At 32.9% G+C, this 17479-nt stretch overlaps 1 protein-coding gene across 5 annotated transcripts in view; it reads right to left on the bottom strand.

Annotated features, from left to right (window-relative positions):
* LOC111512529 (uncharacterized) overlaps positions 1-17479 on the bottom strand; it is a 344576-nt gene that overhangs the window by 16751 nt on the left and 310346 nt on the right. For 2 of the 5 annotated variants that reach the window (XM_074184474.1, XM_074184472.1), the window contains exon 1: positions 5787-5960. The exons of 2 other annotated variants lie outside the window; for them this stretch is intronic. In XM_074184474.1, coding sequence (XP_074040575.1) covers positions 5787-5945 — 159 coding nt within the window. In that variant the 5' untranslated portion in view covers positions 5946-5960. Of the gene's footprint in view, positions 1-5786; positions 5961-13662; positions 13820-17479 lie in introns of those variants that run through there. One more of the 5 variants, XM_023168671.2, reaches the window with a different exon arrangement.

The following is a 17479-nucleotide window of genomic DNA, read 5'->3' on the forward strand; positions in this document are numbered from 1 at the left end:
TATTTTGGAAATATGTATGGGCAAAGTAATTGGAACAATACTAGCCGGCTGGGTCACCGTATTTAATTCCACTTGATTTCTTCTTCTCAAACGAAAAGTTTACAAACGAAGACATTCATAATGTTGATTATTAGGAAACGGTGATCCAAAATTGTATATAGGTATAAGGCACAGGAACTTCAGAAATTAATTAAGATATGTCGAAGTAATTTTTTGAATTGATTTCAATAGAAGGCACACAGAAATGTAATAATAAATTTTAGGTTGTTGAAATTTTTTTATTTCAATATTTAAATACCAAATATAGTTTTTCATCAACTGAAAAGGGACAATTTTAAATTTTCTCAATATTATTGTGTATTACTTTTAGATATAAAAACAACCTTCTCAGAAATAAATATATCATGTAGTTACATAATATAAGTTCAATGATAGAAATGGAGCTACTTGAAAGAAAATAAAATGTCAAAATTGAAAATTAATATCAAAAGTGGTAAAAAACATAGAAATTTTCATTTCTCTTTTCATTATGATTTCCTACCACGTAGTAACGGCTACATCCATCAATCTATCAACTAGAATAATCTTGAGTATGTAAATTATTTTGTTCTTGTTGAAAAAATATTTCCAAAATTGTCTTTCTTCTCAAATGAAATATGTAATATTATTTGTGGAGCCGAATGTCATTACATTATATTTATTTGTATGAATTGATGAACAGCATTAATTGATTCGACACCGTAATAAATCTGCGTATCATCTGCGTAACAGTGATTTGAGCAATGTTTAAGTAATTTCAGAATGGTAGACATACACATGGTGAAAGGAAGTGGGCCAAGAATTGATCCTTGTAGTACACCCGATCTGATAGTCATAGTTGTAAAGTAAATATTGTCAATACATACTTTCTGCTAGGGTTCAGATAAACCCATATAGTGTAGAATAGCCAAATAAAATCTAGGAGTAAAAAACTAACCTCGATCTCTTGTTCTGATGATGTCATCCACTATATGTAAAACTTTATAAATACTCTTAAGAGACAAAAGTTTGAATTTCTCTTTTGTACCAAGTAGCTTCTTAACTCTCATCATCTACAATTATTAGGGACCTCTAATTATATTTGGAGATTTTATATTAGGAATTATATTATTAGGGACCCCTACTTATATTAGGGGCCCCTAATAATTGTTGGTGTGTGATGATACTTCCGTTCATAATACATGACAGGTTTAAGTACTATTTTGGAAATATTTATGGGCAAAGTAATTGGAACAATACTAGCCGGCTGGGTCACCGTATTTAATTCCACTTGATTTCTTCTTCTGAAACCAAAAGTTTACAAACGAAGACATTCATAATGTTGATTATTAGAAAACGGTGATTCAAAACTGTATATAGGTATAAGGCACAGAAACTTCAGAAATTAATAAAGATATGTCAAGGTAATTTTTTGAATTGATTTCAATAGAAGGCACACAGAAATGTAATAATAAATTTTAGGTTGTTGAATTGTTTTTATTTCAATATTTAAATACCAAATATAGTTTTTCATCAAGTGAAAAGAGACAATTTTAAATTTTCTCAATATTAATGTGTATTACTTTTAGATACAAAAACAACCTCCTCAGAAATAAATATATCAAGAAGTTACATAATACAAGTTCAATGATAGAAATGGAGCTACTTGAAAGAAAATGAAACGTCAAAATTGAAAATTGATATCAAATCCAATTTCGAATCAAGCTATTGATAAAATTAATCATATATAATGCTGACTTTATTGGTCACATCATATAAAATCCACAATAATTATTTTTAAACTATTTTGAATGAATATGAAGTAAGGAATAATGATTTACTTACATATTTTTCCAAAGAGAAAAATATATGGGAAAGAAAGGTTTTGGCTTTTTACTTCTCCATCTTGATACAAAAAATGTGGGAATACAAACGGAATAGAAAAAATGTTTTTCGTATAATTCAGCGTTCATATAAAAGTATTTGTTTCGTGTAATTCAATGTTTATATGTAAATAGCTGTTTTGAAAGGGCTTTTTCTTCCAGTTTGTGTCTACACATCTTTGTAGAAAGTTAATTTTTGAGATTGATTGTTTCCTTCCTTTCTTTGAAAGATTCCCACATTTTTGTATCAAGATGGAGAGGTAAAAAGCCAAAACCTTTCTTTCACAAAAATCATACCCTTTCAATTTAGAAAAATTTATATACTTTGTTAAGCTGGTAAAATTAATAATCTATATTTTGAAATAAACTTCTCATAATCTTTGTGTTAATACGTTACTAATATCGAATTGGTGTTTATTGAAATTTTTTGCAGTTATTCCTGTTGAATGCTCCGAAACTAAACAGTTTTCGTTAACGTTACATAACTTAGTAATTTCGCTTTTCTTATAATTTGAATTGATTTTTAGATTTTAATCGAGTAGAAGGAACTAATACTTTTTTGTCGGTGCATGTGGTATGCTTTGGTATTCGTCACGGATGAAAGATAAACGAAAGTACAGACGTTGCTATTGTTTATTTGTCACAGTCATCCAAGTTCATTGTTAAATGCTTTCGATGCAATAACAACTTACTTTTCTATTTTTCCTTGTAATTGATTGAAGAGAATACTTCCTCCTGAAGTTATTCAGCTTGAATTAACGATTTGAAGGAAAATGTAATTTTATTTGTGTTTCGTGTATAATATCTAATAATTAATTTTTCCACCAGTTAATTACAAATTGTATAGGGTTCATCATACCTTGAGACTGTAATAAAATATAGTTTAACTAATAACAACTCCCTACACTAAAGATACATGCAATGTACCTATAGACACCAGATGGCGCTACGAAAATGTGGCATAACGCTATTTATAAAACGCTGTTTGTAAAAGTTGCATTACCCAAGTAACGACGGATGTTTTGAAATTGACAGTGAAGTTAGTTAACGGTATTTATTTCAAGATACGACTTAGAATTTTGAGTTTAGAAGTCGCAATTTCCAAAGAACAATTGACAATAATATATTGCTCTTCTGCGTTTCTATAAATGTCCATATCAGTCTTTCATTTTATATTCATTTGTTATCGGATTCTCTCATTTAAAGCTCCCAATTGAATACTTTGCCACTGAAAAAATATTTCCTGCTTTTCATTCCATACATTGCTTATGTTTCGTCTGATGGTTATGCAGAATTTTTATATTTTGGTGTTGACTTAATGAAACATTTTCCACCATGGAGGTTTTCTATGTTACCAATAACTTTATATTCTGTTTGAAAGTGATTGACGATGTTTCATGATGAATTTCATTAGTTCGGACTTCCATTGTCTAATAATAAAAAATGATTTGAACTCCCTGAAAGAACCAATACAAACAAAACATTAAAAATAATAGCTGAATAATAATTGTTATTTTTAGCTATTGTTTTTAATGTTTCATTTGTATTGGTTCTTTTAGGGATTTCAAATAATTTTATTCAATATTAGCCAATGGAAGTCCGAACTAATGAAATTCAACTGATATTCTATTTTCTTGATTATTCTTTAATTATTCTTTCACAACACTTTCTTTATTTGCTGTAAATGTCAGATCTAGGTTAGAAGTTCCATATCTCCCAACTTGAGTTACATTTCTGCGAAACATTTCGAAAAATCTTTCGTTAAAAATTATCAAAATAGTCCAAACGAGTGAGGGAGATGAGTTGATGACTATTTTCATCAATCATAGTGTTATTTTGAATCACTCACATCGACTAAAACCAATTAGAAACTCGACTGAAGGAATTGAACAAAATGATCCATTTCTTTTTATTGATACGATGTTAAAAAATTATCAGATCATATGCACACCTAATATGCCTAAACACTGGAGTTGGAATTATTGTGCTTTTGTATCGGAAAATCTTGTAGATCAGATGAAGTTATTCAATATATCTATTCAATTCATTTATCAACTCATCCTATAACGTTTTTCTATGAAATAAATTAGTATAACGTGATTGACAAATACCGCAAAAGTCCGCATTAAAGGTTACGAGACTGGACAATTCAACAATTCTGAGTAAAATACTTATCTGACAACTCTCTTTACGATAATGCTATTCATAATATCAGGAGAAAACACCCAGCTTCTATTCTATAACAGACCAATCTAACAACTTAAAACTCAACAGCCACCGATTCAACAACTACTAACACCTTTCCGATTTTCGAGAAGATTGAGGGAATTGATAATATATTTATGATGATAGAAATTGACGTTTTGATGTATCATTATTTGCTTATTCATTTAATTAGAATTATTTTTTTCACATATAGGCAGTGGGTATACTTGAAGACTGGCTATAAACAAATCATCTAAAGGAACAATTCGTTCAGGCCAGTCTCAACTTCCTACCCTGTAAGTTAATGGACTGATACCTATCAGAAAACAACTACTCCCCTGGCTAATACCACGAAGGGCGTTGGATTATATCCGACATGTGACAGTGCAGGATTCTTCACTGAAGTTATTCCTGCATATGCTGTTGGCGATACAACTGCCGCAATAGATTTTCAATTATTGAAACACACTTGCAGACCGGTTTCGGGCTGTTTGGCCACTCGTCAGTGCAAGGTAGTGTCTATGATCCACATAAAGTCGATGATTTCCGATAATTGAGAATCGAATTCCTTCAGAGTATCGTTCCTCGAACTAGGCTAAAGCGGACAACAGTTAACAGATTTGCCATCGCCCCATCTGCCTGTGAACGAGGTAACCAACCGCATATCTGAAATTTGCCCAATTCCACGTATAAGGAAAAAAACTTCATATACAGGAAGTGTGCATACTTGAAGATGACAAATCTGTTGTCCGCTTCAGTCTAGTTCGAGAAATGATACTCTGAAGGAATTCGATTTTCAATTATCGTAAATCACCGACTTTATATTGATGCACTACCTTGCATTGATGAGTGGCTAAACAACCCGAAACCGGTCTGCAAGTGTGTTCCAATCATTGAGAATCTATTGTGGCAGTTTTATCGCCAACAGCATATGCAGGAATAACTTCAATGAAGAATCCTGCACTGAAACCTGTCGGATATAATACAACGCCCTTCGTGATATTAGCCAGGGGAGTAGTTGTTTTCTGATAGGTGTCAGTCCATTAACCTACAATGTAGGGAGTTGAGATTGGTCTAGACGAATTGTTCCTTTAGATAGATGATTAGAAATCGATCACAAAAAGTTAAAAACTGGATAATACACTGTGGTTTGTCAATTTTGTGTAAATTATGTTTCATTCAATCTTCTTTTGTTATCACGTCATGTTTCGATTCATCGTCTCATTTCACGATAGTTCCGATTGTTACAAAAACTTTCCTCCAATATGAAGGTATAAATAGTTGGAATTTCGTAGTACGTACTACCGAGTTCTGTGCATTTAGCACCTGTTTATAACACAAAGACATATAGACAGGGTCAGTAATTATATATCTGTTATAACATGTGGAAAATGTGCGGGTTGACACAATAGATGGTTTGTTAGTACACATATGCATATAAAGAATTAGTCAGCAGATTGGAATAGAGCAAGGCCAACTGATACAACACTAGTTATTGCACTAGATAACTATCTAGAAATAATTAACACTCCCATTGTCTATATAAAAAAATTATTTACCTATCACAGGTGTTCAATTTTATATGTATAATCAAGCCAAAGAATTTTTTCAAATACTATTTTGGAAACATACTGTATAAGGATCACCGATGAATCGCATGCAAAACTAAAAAATACGTACTTCCGATGTTATATGGATATCCAACAAGGCCACAGCAAATTGTATCTGATCACAATTACAATTCGAATTAAAACAAAAGACTGTTTTCAACAATATCCTGACCGCATCGTCAAAGGCCCTGACAGGATAAATAATTGAATATGCTAACGAACATATCATATTAATGAGTCGAGAACAACAATGTAAGAAGATGATATCGTTGATGGGAATTTGTAATTACACGTGAACATAGAAAACTCGAAAACAATGTGGCGATGATAATCATCACTACATTTGATTTTTTCTGAGTAAGTTATAAAATACATAATATACAAAGAAAAACAAATTCAGTGCAGTGAGCTATTAGACGTATGTGGAGAATGATTTAAAAATTCCATAGTGGCTCTTAATGTATTCTGAAATATTTTGAGGAATGCAGTATTACCGATTTTTTTATACTTGGAAGTGATTATATAAACTGGCTTTCTATCTTTCTGACTAATAATCAATTCACAGTGTTAACATTGAATATTCCCAGAACTGTGACCTGAGGTCTTCATCAAAACACTATGCTGGGACCACTTCTTTATATCATCTATATGAGTACTTGGTTTTTTTGAATACCTCTGATCAAATTGTCAGTTTTGCTGCCTTACTGCCATCTTGGATACTTCTCCGATTCGGTAAAATAGAAAACAAACCATTGAAAAGGGTTTATTGTTCCGGGTTTATTAGCCGTGTTTTGCAGGTTTTTATACTTGACGTTTCGTCTGCAACATCATCAAAAACAATGCAGCAACGGTCGAAGTGATCAACCTTACTTCAATCCGAAAACTAAAAATGACCATGGTGTATGTATAGGATAATATTTTGCCATTTGAGTGAAATATTTCAATACACATTCATTTATTACTTTTATAGTGTTTTTATGAATATCTTTGATTGAATTTGTAGACAACGATAAAAATAAAAACAACAATAAAAATTAATTGGCGCTCCGAGGCGACTTCATTGATTCCAGTGGCGCATTTGCTTTTTCAGCTGCAGGAAAACCCGGAAAAACCTGCAGCACCACATCGTCTGAAGATCTTGATCTGGCAATGTCCTCTCTCTCATGAATTATATCTGATTCAACTCCATAAGGAATATTTTTAGTAAAAACTGAATAGGGAAATATGATTTTTGTTTAACTAAATGTTCATATGTTTGAAAGTAATTGATTTGAATAGGTTTTTTCTTCAATTTATATCTGACAGAAATTTCTGTAAATGAATTATACATTTTTGTCGTTTCAGTTCATTATGTAAATGTTATATGATTATTTGTCAATAATCAATAAATAACTATAAGCCTTTTCATAGAAGAATATAAAATCACGACAATAATCTACATTTGTTACTATTTAAAATATTTTTCCGACACCGGAGCAAAAATACGGTAATAAAACCTTAACTTGGTTAGCGAAACGCGCATCGAAAGACAGTGGTTTTGTTCTGTTGAGGAAAAAGTGTTTTTTATATATTCATTTTACGCCAGAGGTTCCAAATTCGACCTTTATTTATATCAGTTATCACATAAAGTGGGTGGGCATACTTGGAGACTAGCTGAAAATCAAATTATGTAAAAGAACAATTCGTTTAGGCCAGTCTCGGATATAATCCAACGCCCTTCGTGGTATTAGCCAGGGGAGTAGTTCTTTTCTGATAGATGTCAGTACATTAACCTACAGTGTAGGTAAGTTGAGTCTGCCCTGAACAAATTGTTCTTTCAGATAATTTGTATAACAGTTATTATTCTCATCTGACTAGGAAACTCTATAAGGAAAAAAGTTCAGTAGATAGCAGATGATAAAAATAAGATACCTCACAATTCAGTTTTATTTAACTAATCAACTCGTTACCAATTGTATTTCTTCATTTGTGACTTTAGAGAAATATTTTTTCAGAGAACTTCGAAATAACGAGTAAATTTAGTGGTTAGTTGAAACTTACGGTTTATAGGCCATATTCATTTGAATAAGATAGTTGTCGTCACATACTTGAACTTCTTTCTCTCAGGTGATTCCGAAATGTAATAGGATAACTTTTGATATTCTTCTCGATTCAGTTGGTATTCTTATGTTGAGTTGTCAATAGATAAGCTGTTTTCCTACATTAAATTGTTAATGAATGCAAAAACATGTTGGATATAACATTAAAATATGCATAAATCCGACATTATTAAGTTCATCACTAATCTCATTTTGCAATATATGCTGTTTATGTCAAAGAGAATCGCATGAATACAAACTAGATATTAGCTTCCTCACCTTGATGTTATAAAAAACGCAGAGAAACTTGACTATTTATATTGAATACTATTAACAACTGTAGCTATAATAATTTTACTGAGATTTTATTGATATTTTTTAACGATAGAAATCCAAATATCCAACAACCTTCTGTCATTTTGAAATCAATGAATATTTCTACTTATTATCAATGATAAACTTTTGGAATCTACAAGTGTATCCGATAAGGCTCGTCTGAAAGCAGCAATGATCAAGAATCGGGTGTTTGGTTGAACACTATTAGACGATGAATCTTTCAGAATAGCAGTAAGACTTAGGATGGGTTTATCTATTTGTGTGCCTCATAATTGTGTTTGCGGTAGTGTAGTTGATGGAAAAGGTACACATGGTTTGAGTTGCAGGAGAAGTGCAGGGCGTACATCTCAACATCACCAGGTGAACGACATATTGAAACGGGATATGGTGTCAGCGGATGTTCCTGCAATTCTGGATCCCTTAGGTACCAGTCGAAATGATGATAAACGACCAGATGGTATGTATCTCTTACCATGGAAATACGATAAACCTGTGGTAAGGGACTTCACTTGCGTTGACACGGCCGTGGCTTCCCATCTTACTGAAAGTTCGAAGTCTACTGGAACTGCAGCATTGTCTGGCGAAAAATTAAAACGAAAAAACTACCAAAATCGTGGTAATAACTATCTGTTCCATCCAGTAGCGGTTGAAACTTCTGGTGTTTATGGCCTGGAGTCTCTGTTATTCATTCATGAACTCGGAAGGAGATTAGGCCAAGCAACGAAAGATTACCGTTGTACCTCGTTTTTGATAGAAAGAATCAGTATTGCTTTTCAATGTAGTAATGCTGCTTCGGTCATTGGAACTGTTCCTCCTTCACATAATTTTGATGAGATCGTGCATTGTCCTTATTTCAGTACAGAACTAAAATCTCTTCAAAACAAATCAAGGTTAATTCGCAAGTGATTGATCCACCTTCTTCTTTTTCAGTGCGGTCAGTGGACATATTGGAACCCTTAGGTACATTCTTGCTCCTCGTGGTTTTGGCTCTTTTTCAGTGAAAGAGCTTCATGAAACAAGAGCCGAATCGATCCATCTACGAAACCCTTCATCACTTGGAAGGATCAATTGCAGCTTGAGAAATGGTTCTGATGCAGATTATGTGGAATATGTTCTTCCTTACGAAGAAAATTGGTTTGGATAATTTAGAAAACACTTGTTACATGAGTAGCATTTACAAGTATTGTTTATGACGAAGAATTTCAAGAACGAGGTTTTGACGATGAATGAGAACGAGAATGTTTGCTACTCCAAACTCAAACACCTGTTCATCTGTTCATGCAGCTGCAATTTTGTGAGAATGTATCATCTTTCCCACCAACCGATTTCTTTGAGTCTTTGAAGTCCACTAGATACTCGTTAGGACAACAAGAGGATTGTTCCGAATCCTTGGTGTTCTTGTTGAATACTCTTCGTGAGCAGGAAAATAGCAGAATCAATACTCTTGACCGCTCTGGATTGAATGATTCCGTACAGTCTCTGTCGTCATGTGTTTGTAGATCTTTTGCTGGAAAAATCGCCACTAGTTTATTTTGTAGTACATATTCAAGAGGTATCAAAAACGTATGTGACTTTCTAGAACTTCAACTAAATATTCTGGCAATATCTTGACTTCTTTGGAGCCTCTGGACACACCCTACATTTTATTCTACGAAAGAGAGGACAGTGGCAGATCAGGATCTTCAGATGATGTGGTGCTGCAAGTTATTCCGGGTTTTCCTGCAGCTGAAAGAGCAAATGCGCTACTGGAATCAATCAACTCGCCCCGGAGCGCCAATTGTATTACTTTTTTTATATGTTTCTATAATTAACAATTCCCTTTTACTACACAAAAAAATTCTACTTATGGTTGATAAAATTATTTTATTTTCTAACATATGAATGAGAGAAAAGCATTCTTGGTGATTTAAAATCCGAAATACCAAACAGAAATACAATTATCATTCAAAGATATACGATCTTCCACTGTGATAAAACATTTGAAACTCAAGGTACATGTAATAACAAACTAGATTGAATCGCCGTATGTCTTCTAATTATCCCGATTCGATATCTAATTATGGGAAAAATTAATGACATTCACATCTATATTGAAATTATTATCGGTTATTAATTTGAAAGAATTAGAGAAAGCTAACAGAATTACAAGACTGGATCACATAAAGTGAAAATATAATGAGGTAATTGAATGTGAGCGGCTTGGTTTCTGTCAATACAGTTAATAGAAAAATGAGAGATTCAAGTGAATGGAATTACGAGGGAAGTTAAGAAAGTAAGTATGGATCCAGAACTTTTTTTTTTGTTGGATAGAACAAAATGTTGTTTAAATTGAAAGGAAAGATTAATTTCTGGGAAAGGAAGATTTTGTCTTTCAACTTCTCTATCTGTATGCCTACATCTTTATACTTTTTTGCATGAACTACACATCTTTGTATAGAGTTAACTACGATATGATTTGCTTTCTCCTGTTCTTTGGAGGATTCCCACTTTTTTTGTATAAAGATGAAGAAGTAGAAAGCCAAAACCTTCCTTTCCCAAAAATATTGTTCTTTCATGATAAATGATTGGTTATTCTTCTCATTTCATTAGACTATTTGAAGAATGATGAATAATGATCGGTTTGGTAGATACAGATATGACATTCATTTAAACTATTTCCTGATAACATTTCTTTAGAATTTATCTCAATTATAGTGACATTCAGCAAGAATACGTTTGAAATTTTGATAACATTTTATAATACCTGCAGTGTATAAGATTAGTTAAAAAGTGATGAATTTGAATTTTCTTGTGTTTTTCATCATTAAAAACAAAAACATTCAATTATTAAATTTAATAGGGTAATATGGGGAATTTCGCCAATCAGATGAATTTTTCATTTTTACTTTTCACAAAGAATTTGACAACCACATAATTCTCCAATAGAACATCATAGAACCTTTCGAATACTCCTTTCTATTCAAATTATCGAGGTTTGGAACTGTCACTTAAATGTATTTCAGTATAGAGATCTATGGTAGAGCAGAAAATCCATAATAATGTGAGTACCGAATATATATTTCATTTGATTGTTTCACGCTGTATGATTTGAATTTAAGAACATAAAATATGTTTTTGATACAATGCAAATAAAGAGTAACACACATATCGTACGTTAAATCTAGTAAATCTTCGAAAACATGAGCATTTCTGTTCACACATTCTTAATAGTGTTGGATAAATAAAAGTCAAAAAGGTTTTTCTGAGACAAGATTTCTCCCGAAGAAAATATTTTCTTTTCAATAAAAGAAATTTGGATATCTGGGGTTGATTTAGTTGGTTCTATAGATTTTTTTAAGAATGGTATTTTGTAACTCTTCCAGTGACAGTGATATGAAGTTTTTACAAACATCGAGTGAATCTTTCAAAGTTATCCAGAAACGTGTTGATAAAAATTCATGTGCAGATCCAAGAAATAGTACAGATTTTCGCATTGTACTCGTACATATGCTAAAGATGCTCACCGACTAGGAAAATATTGTTTAACACGCTTTTACAAAAGGAAAGAGATCTGCTAATGTGGCATTACTGGAAATTCATCTGGGGGCTTACCCAACTAATAATTTCTAATAATTGTAGTAAATATCGGATGATTTTTTTCTTCTGTCTATGATCTACACATGTTCATAAAAAATTATTGATGTATTTCATTTTTTCTCACTTTCTTACCAAAACTCTGCTTTTTATATAATGGTGGAAAACTAGAAGGCCAAACATATTTTTTTTCCAAATATTAAATATGATTTTGCTACAGAATGTAACTTGGTTTGAATATTATCCTTTTTAGACACATTCGTCACGAAACATTTCAATTTAGAACTATTTACCGGCAAAACTATGACATTATCTATTTGAAATTGGGAAATTGCAATATTTGAGATTTATTTTGTTTGTTGCTAAAGTCATCACTTATTCTATAGAAAAAAAATAAAACAATTTGATACAGACTCTAGTAATGATTGTGGGCGAGAAAAGTGAATAAAAATTAAATCGACAACTTTGATTCACCATCAATTGATACATTTAAATGAATCAGCGGTTGAATATTAAATCAAGCATTACTGAATTACAAGAACACTACATTTCTCTTTTGAAATTAAATTTTGAAACTCGATAAATAATAGTTAATCAACTTCAAATGCATCGAAAAACTCAAGTTGTCATAGTTGACCTGATTTATCCTAGATAAATCAGAAAAGTAATAAATTTGAACGAGTGTTTTCAAGTTTTTGGGTGACGACATTATTCAGGTAGTATTTTTATTTGCACAATACACACGTGTGTGCCATTGGTATGAGAAAAACACTAGTGGTAGAGTTTAATTATAAAAACAATAATTATAAATTAAGTAAACAATAAAAGTTATAATGATCGATGTTATAGATTTCTACAAGAAACAATAATTATTTGACAAAAGAAACGTTGGAAAGAAACAGTCAATAATGGATATTTTAGACTTTCATTTGATTATCAAGAAAAATTATTCAATATAGTATACAATTCACCCTGGTGCATTAACTACGTCAAAGATTATTTAAATTTCCTAACAGACAGTTGCTTGAGGGCAACATTGTTTTGAAGTTACATACCCGTGTATGGAGATATTCATTATGTAAATGTAACAAGTTCGTTATATGATAGAATCGGCCGATACTTGATGAAAATCCATAACTAACGTATTCTTCATTGTGTGATTTTCACTAGACAGTTTTACAAAAACGTTTTAATAAGAATAAGGTTATTAAGATTCGCCCGAGGAAGCCATTGTATGGCGAAACACGTGTTGCGTTTTTGTAAAACTGTCTAGTGAAAATCACACAATAAAGTGTTTTTAGAATACGTTAGTAGCAAGTTCGGACATCGTCTAAAAAGGTATTAACTGATTGAAAATCTATGAAAAAACAAATGAAACTGAAATGAATAGAATGTTTAAATTATTGAAAATACTGAAAATTATCGCGCGAAATCTTCGAATCAGTTAGTTAAAACAGAAATAATGTCAAAAAATTGAGCAAAAATGAATAAGCAATGATCAATGAATAAATAAATAGGTATGATAATCTATAGAATTTTCACAATGAATTTCATTTCAAAACGAGTTTCCCTACAGTGTAGCATCATCAGTTTGTTCTGTTTACTTCACAAATAAACGTTCCTGCAGGTTTTTCAATTTGTATGCTGATTTCTTAACCGTTTTTGTTCAATATCTTTGACATTATTTCTGTTTTTTGGCATTCATCCGAATATTTCGAACCGAGAATTTTTAATATCACTAAAATTTCATTCATTTTGTTCATCAATATAATCCAACACATCGTCAGGTAATGGAAATATCGTCAAACAATTTTAAACAAAGATCCATTATTTGTTTTTGCCAGAGAAGATTTATATGTCCCACAAAATATAAGAGTTTTTCGTCACTATCAGATGAGATGAACTGTCACTTTTATACATCATATCCTTTCTCCTTTCATATAAAAACTATCCACTTACCAGTCGCATCGTCAAACTCATGGTTGATGAAGTAAACGCTATATCACCAACGAAACCACAAAGCAATAAATATGATTTCGCTTTCTATGTAGTTTATATAGTTTTCCTTTTCTCCCGCGCTTTGGCTAGAGCGTCGGGAAGTCTTCGATCTGTTACAAAGCTCTGAGTATTTGTAGGAAATTTTTCCAAATCAGTAATATCTGATGATACTACTTCAAAAAAACTGAAAGACTGCTTGAACGATAATATTATTTGTAAAAATAGCAACAATGAGTTGCACAATGTACTTCAGAATAAATAATTATGATCTGAGAGGCAAAACAAACAAGCTTCCAGTGCAAATTGACATCAGCCCTGATAGCCTCAATGTGTATTACTGTACAATAGCAGAAAAACTCAAACTCAACATATCCATACAAAAAACCCTTAAGACTACTTGAGTAACGTAATGATTTCAAAAGAATTCATTTTAGAACATACAAATATTGAAGAACTAGATGAAACATTTAGGGAACTAAAAAATAAAAAAACGCATGGAATCGATGGAATATCAGTAAATTTATTAGAAAAACTGCCAGATCATATCCTTTTTGCCCTGGCAGAATCAATTGATGTATCATTTTCAATTGGTTTATTTCCGGATATACTGAAAACTGCTATAGTGATTCCATTTCACAAGGGTGGTGAAGTGAATGAGCCATCCAATTTTCGTATTATTTCACTAATATCTACTTTGTCAAAAGTGATAGAGATGCTTGTAAAAAAAAGGTTGCTAAAATTTCTGGAGACGCATAATATACTGAGTAGCTCACAGTTTGGTTCTCAAAGATTCAAAAGTACAAATGATGCTATCTTTGTCTTTTTAGAAGAGTTATATGTAGGGCTTAATAAAGGTGAAGTGGCTGCGGCAGTATTCTGCGACTTTACCAAGGCCTTTGATTGCGTTGATCACAGAGTGCTGTTGGAAAAATTATTCCTTTATGGTATCAAAGGAACAACCCTCAATTAGTTCCGATTTTATCTTTCAGATAGAATTCAAATGTAAAAGTTGCAGAACAAAAATTCTAGTCTTTCGAAAATCCCTTTTTGGAGTCCCCCAAGGATCAGTGCTCGGTCCCATTTTGTTCCTTATCTATGTGAATGACCTATCTAATATCGACATACAAGCAAAGTTTACAATGTTTGCAGACGATACAACTTTACTATGGCATGGAAATAATACAGACTCCCTGAGAAATATTATTTAAACTGATTTAGAGAAAGTCAAATTTTGGTGTGATTCCAATTCTTTATGTTTCAATGTGAATCAAACTAACATAATTTCGTTTAAATTTGTTTCGGGAAACCTAAGCCTCCAGAAGCATGTCATCGAAAATAACACGTGCACCAAATTCTTGGGATTATGGATTGATAATACCCTGAAGTTTGATGAACACGTAAAACATCTCAAAAAAAAACTTGCATCTGGTTGCTACGCTATCAGGGTCATCACCAAGGAGTTGGGAGTAGTAGCAGGAAAAACATCTAACTTTTCATTAGTCGAGTCTCATCTGAGGTATGGTATCGCTTTCTGGGGTTTATGTAGCAAGCAGTTGATGCAATCAGTGTTTGTTCTACAAAAAAGGGCGATAAGATCAAAAGATCAAAAGATCAAAATGTTCTTTATTGACTATTCTCCATACAATTTCAAGGTATTTTTTTTGTGGTGTTTATAAAATATAAAATATATACAATAAAAAAATAATATATACAAATATACAAAATGTACACAAGGGTTTCCCCTATGGAGTGGGACAGTGGGAAGGATTGGGATGGGTAGTGAATGGGGTAGAGGGAGTGGCAGGAAAAGACCCCGATAGATTTGCGCTCTCAAGAATTCCGCACGGAAGAGAAAAGCGCCTCCACACAGTCCCCCGATGGGGCAGTGGGAGACGCCCCCGCTGGTGTTGGCGGTTGGCTCTCCACTCAACGCCTTAAATCAGCCTCATCTATAGTTTTCCGCTTCCTGCCGAGGCTTACGCGGAAGTTGTCATTCTGTTGCGTTTCGGTACTTCTCAGAGAATCATTCGTCTGTTTGTTGGTAGCAGTTGTCGATAATCCCTTGGAAAAAGTTCATTATAAAACCAGGTAAGAGTATTTCTGCTATCACGTCATCATGTGTGCGTGAATACTCTTATCCAATTTTTCCTTGAACTAAGCGCGATCGCATTCGCGCCGTTCACGGTATGTCTCCAGTTCTTCATAGACTAGCCCTTGCTTACGGCGCTGTCCATGATAGCTTCTAACTGCCGTGACGTCCTTCGTCAGCGGGCTCTTCGGTAGAAAGAACTTGAAGAATTTCTGAGCCAGTCTCCTGATATGGTCGGTGACTGACTCCACTTCTGCCAGATCTAACAGATTGTTCAATGAAATGTATCTGTCACTGTTAGTGCAAATACGGAGCACCTTATTCTGCATTCTCTCGAGTCTCATTAAAGGGGACTTCTTGAGACTGCAGAGCACACGACTCGCGTACAACATAGCCGGCCTAATTATTTGTTTATAAATAAGCAACTTAGAGTTCCGTGCAATGAGCGGATACGTGCGTTTTATCGCCGCACCCGCTCGTTGGATCGGCATACTCAAGTGTTCCTGGAAGTTCAGGCGCTTGTCCAGGATCACTCCCAGATATCTCGCACTCTTCTGCTCGTCAATGCACTTATCCTTAACTCGCAACTTCCTGAAGATCTTCACATTCGTGAATTTCCTCGTGAAGTTTACAAGTTCAGTTTTATCGGGATTTATTTCGATTTTAACAAAAAAGGGCGATAAGATATATATGTAGAGCCAAGCGTTTGGACCACCGTAGACCACTCTTCATAAATAGTAGAATACTAACAATCTACTGCATCTTCATTCTAGAAACAGTATGTCTAATTCAAATAAGAAAAAATACTTTTCCTTTCGAAAGAATATATAAAACCCGTCAAAATGCCAATATACCTCTGCCAAAGTCAACTTCAACATTAACAAAAAATTCCATAATATTTGAGAGTCGGAAGATATTCAATCATCTACCATTTGAAAAGTATATTGGAGTCAAAACATTACGAAAACGTGTGAACTTTTACTCACGAAAGCATATTATAGCTTGGAAGAATATCTTGAAGACAGATTTTCAGTACCTGAACCCTTGAGGTTGAACCGACTGATTTATTTATTTTATACATGTACTTGATTCAATTCTTAACTGCTTTGTAGAATATTATGTCCTGTGTACATGTAGCGTTAGTAGAATCTATATTATTCCATTGTTACTGTGCATTGACTGTTTTTTTTATTTCTTCAAGCTTTGTTAATAAGATTTTTTTTCTGTGATAAAGTACATTTTTTATTGATTGATTGAAGACAATTAAGAAGCAGATACCTAGCAGAGGCATCTAAGATATAAATGAGGATAACATTGTATGTATATTTAGTTTAATCTTCCTCTTGAAGATGATCACTTGGTGATCGAAACACGTGTCGAGGTGTTAAAATAACGATTTGGTGTTGGGGAAAAAACTCCAGTTATATTCATTACAACACCAAAGGTTCCAAACAGTTGCTAGCTTTCGTTGTAAGTAAAAGCGGTGAATTATTGACAATCTATTTATTGACAGTTTTTGACTGTGACAAATATTTTCAAATATAATTACCTACCGTTACACATAGAATTACTTGAAGTTTCAACAAGATTGGTTTTCTGTGGAGCAGTCGGCAAAATCTGCTAACTTAGGTTCGTTAGGTTTTTAGGGGTCAATAAAGCATTTCATTTCATAAAAATCGACAAACACAA

This window comes from Leptinotarsa decemlineata, unplaced genomic scaffold, assembly GCF_025532065.1.
Source record: "Leptinotarsa decemlineata unplaced genomic scaffold, Ldec_3_MD MMD2_tig00026354_RagTag_RagTag, whole genome shotgun sequence".
NCBI classification, from domain to species: Eukaryota; Metazoa; Arthropoda; class Insecta; order Coleoptera; family Chrysomelidae; genus Leptinotarsa; species Leptinotarsa decemlineata.